Source organism: Akebia trifoliata, chromosome 4 (assembly GCF_017979445.1).
Source record: "Akebia trifoliata isolate Shusen 1 chromosome 4, ASM1797944v1, whole genome shotgun sequence".
In the NCBI taxonomy this organism is placed as follows: domain Eukaryota; kingdom Viridiplantae; phylum Streptophyta; class Magnoliopsida; order Ranunculales; family Lardizabalaceae; genus Akebia; species Akebia trifoliata.
The window spans coordinates 9171648-9175402 of record NC_141378.1 but is presented as its reverse complement, the minus strand read 5'-3'; the positions used below and the strand labels follow the sequence as shown (position 1 = coordinate 9175402).

The following is a 3755-nucleotide window of genomic DNA, read 5'->3' as shown; positions in this document are numbered from 1 at the left end:
TCGAATAAAATCTGACCCATTTTAAATCCTACTTTTGGTGTTGTGTTTTAAGACATAATTATTTAAGGAAAAAAATTCTTAATATGATGGATATAATGGGAATCTTTACAAAGATCAAGCTTTCCACATTTTGGGAGGGGGTTCTAATATTTTGAGAGTGGGATTGAAGAAGGGTTTGCTCCAAACATGCTCGGGCAAGGATTGAGAGGGTGAACAATATCCCTAATAGCACCTTTAATAGAAGGATTGGATTGAGAGGGGGGAACAATATCCCTAATAGCACCTTTAATAGAAAGATTGGGTTACTAAGCTTGAGTGGTACTCATTACTCAAGGCTTGTGCAGCATGGATGCCACCCTGATTTAAAACCAGGTAAAACCCCTTCACCAATTCTTGCTGGTCCGATCATCTCAATCGCCAAGACTTCAGTACCACTCACATAAAGACTCATGATGTTGAGAGTGATTGAATATTGAATCCAATCACTTTGAAAGCAAGTAAACAAAAGGATCCCCAAAGTTGCCATTATTTCTTTCATCATTGTGGAATAAGTTTTAAATTTGAATTTGAAAGAAAGTTAGGATAAAGTTTCCATCATTTCCTTCACCATTGTGGAATAAGTTTTTAATTTGAATTTGAAAGCAAGTTAAGATAAAGAACCCTAAAGTTTCCTTCATTTCCTTCTCCATTGTAGTAAGTTTTCAATCCGAAAGCAAGCAAAGAGAAGGAACCATAAAGTTGAAATCATCCCCTTCCTCCATTTTGCGATGAAGCTTCAATCATCAGCTCCAAAAGATTTCATCCTCACCTGTACTTTGGCTCCAAGCCAGTGGGCAAGTTCGGACACATCATTTTTGGCTCCAAAAGATTAGATCTTAACCATCATTCTGTATTCATTTTGAATTTTAGAGTTTCAAGGCAGGCCGTCATTTGGATAGAACTAAAAATATTTGAATCGTGCTGGAGTGACCCTCCTCGTATGTGTAGGAACCACATACAGATGCTTTCTAACTCGTCGATGAAAAGCATCTATAAGGTTCCAACTACACAGCAAACCTTAGGCTAAGAAGTGAGAAGTGACATGAAGTAATATCCTAAGGTCGCTTGAGCATTATTCAAAATATATATATTAAAATTTTGAAAAATGCTGAATTAACGACATTTTGGATATCAAAGTTAAAATGTACAAACCCCCTTGAAGATACCACGAGTACTTGCACGTTTGAAATGGTAAATGTTATGTAATAAGCTGAATCAATGTTTAGTCGTTTTGATTTTTAAAAGATGGAACTAGTTTGAGTTGATTGGCAAAGACAAATCACCTCAACAGAAAAACCATTTTTTTCATTTACATACTGTCCTCGTTCCAGCTTATTTCACAATTATGAAGAAACAATGACGAAGTTTTGAGATCATAACAAAGACAGCACAAAGTAAATACTAAGGAAACTATTATGACTTATATCATAATTTGGTCTATTTGTCCACAAGGGGTGTAAGATCCTTTAAAACTCAAGAGAACCAAATAACATCTAAGATTTTCCAAACCAGCGATCAAAAACATAATCCCAAAGGGAGACAGAAAGCGATAGAGCACACACAGTAACGTAAACCAAACATTTCAAGAACACAAAACCCTAAACCTAGTTCCTCCAACTTCCATCCGAATCACCACCACCCCTCGAATAACGAGATCCACCACCACCACCACCTCCACCTCCATAGCCACCACCACCACCACTTCCATAGCTGCGCTCACGACCACCACCACCACCACCACGGCTGTAGCCACCACCACCACCACCTTCACGACGCCCACCGCCACCATATCCACCACCACCGCCACCATAACCTCCACCACCGCCACCACTTCGATAACCTCCTCCACCGCCACCACCACTGCTTCCCCTAGACTGAGCTTCGTTAACAGTGATGTTCCTCCCATCGAGGGTCATCCCATTCATCCCTTCGATGGCATCCTTCATAGCTTGCTCGTTAGTGAAAGTCACGAATCCAAACCCTCTCGATCTCCCAGTCTCACGATCGTTGATGATCTATCAACCAAACAAGAAACAAAATATCAGACTAAATCAGACCCAAAAAATAAAAAGAACTGAAAAAGTTTGTAAGAAAATTCAACAAGATCCAGTACTAAAATTGATCGATCTATGTTCTATGATCTACGTCTTTAAAACAACGAAGATTAACATACCGTTTCCGGTGATCAATTAAAGAACAGAGTAACATAGAGAGAGAAACAGAAACAAATCCACCGATTTCATATAGAACAAAACACATATCAAGATCGCCGACTCAATCCGATCTGATCAGATCTCTGGATCTGGATTTCGTGAGAACAGACCTTTGATTCGATAACTTCTCCGAAAGAACTGAAAGCTTTCTCGAGAGCTTGATCATCGGTAGCCCATGCGAGCCCGCCTACGAAGCATCTGTACTCAACATCTGCTGATGCCATCTCGTATAAGAGAAAAGAAACCCTAGAACAAGAGAGAGAGAGAGAGAAGAGGTGAGAGTAACCCACCTACGAAAGCACAAGAAACCCTAAGCCCCGAAACCCTAAATTTATAGCAGTTTCGAAGGCTTTGGAGTTGCGAGCTGCGTAGGGTTAGCTCCTGCAGGCGCAAAGTCGGTTAGTTTGGTTATAGATATAACTCTATTCCGGATAAGTTTTTTTTTTGGTTATAAAGCTTATTTGAGTGCAAACCATAGTGACAAAAATTCTTGAAATTTTCGCAAAAACTTACGAGAAATTTGTAGCATTTTACTTGCACCCATCATTTGTGCTCTATGCACCCACTTGAGGAGGAAAAAAACCCTATGATATGATTAAATTGACCTTATCATAAAAAATTTCATGCCCACTTTAAAAATGATTAACTTTCAATTTTGTAGGAAATAATTAAAATATATATATATATATATATATATATATATATATATTATCAAATCCACTTAAAAGGATTTGACAGATTTCTATTGAATGTGACACAATAGATTCTCCCTACCAAATTATCAAGATGTTTTAAGAATCTCTAGATTAAAAGTTGAGATTTCTATTATCATTTGTAACTTACTTTATAAATTCATAAGAGTATTAATTATTATATCATAAAATCCTTATTGAATCTCAATAGATGTAAATAAAAAGAGCAAGAGAAAAGAAAAAGAACAAGAATGAAAAAAGTTTGATGCGAGATGAATGCAAAGAATAAACAAATGAAGTGAGGGTGGGGGGGTGGTGGGTATTTTTTAGACCAAAAGAATTTCAAGGAGGTGTAAAGAGTAAGTGGTTGCATAGAACGCAAATGATAACTACAAATAGAATGCTAATTGACTATTCAAGAATAATTGACTAACAAATTGAAAAATTATCATTTTTTCTAAATAATTAATTATTTTTTCAATTAATTGCCAAGTTTTCTCAAAATATTAATGATTTTTTATTCCCTAATTGAAATTTTCCATTTTTTTGTGAAACTTTTCGAATGTAGTCCTAATTGACCAAATTGATCCTGTTGAATAATTGCTAAATCTGGATTTGGTTACTATGATGCAAACAGTTGTTGTTCAAAGAGTGGATACTGCTATCTTGTTATCCAAACAGGGGGTATTGTTATATCGGTACTAGGTCCGGTGTTGAATGAATGAAAATATCTAAATTTTGGAAACAAAAAAGATTTTTGTCCTTTACCCATATCAATCTAACTAGGGTTATTTTGTTGGGTTGAGTAACT

General features: G+C 36.5%; 1 protein-coding gene across 1 annotated transcript; it reads right to left on the bottom strand.

Annotated features, from left to right (window-relative positions):
- Positions 1 to 1438: 1438 nt before the first annotated feature.
- LOC147403594 (glycine-rich RNA-binding protein GRP1A-like) lies at positions 1439 to 2578 on the bottom strand. The gene is made up of 2 exons (XM_086439217.1): positions 2363 to 2578; positions 1439 to 2054 (listed from the first exon to the last, which is right to left on the bottom strand). The coding sequence occupies exons 1-2, from the start codon at positions 2474 to 2476 to the stop codon at positions 1644 to 1646; spliced, it is 525 nt and encodes a 174-aa protein (XP_086295343.1). The 5' UTR covers positions 2477 to 2578; the 3' UTR covers positions 1439 to 1643.
- Between the last annotated feature and the right edge of the window lie 1177 nt (positions 2579 to 3755).

Bases quoted from the DNA above. Each gene is read 5' to 3' on its own strand.
- LOC147403594 (XM_086439217.1), bottom strand. From the start codon at position 2,476: ATGGCATCAGCAGATGTTGAGTACAGATGCTTCGTAGGCGGGCTCGCA. The intron at 2,055-2,362 runs GTCTGTTCTCAC...TTTGGTTGATAG, and splicing joins GAGAAGTTATCGAATCAAAG to ATCATCAACGATCGTGAGAC.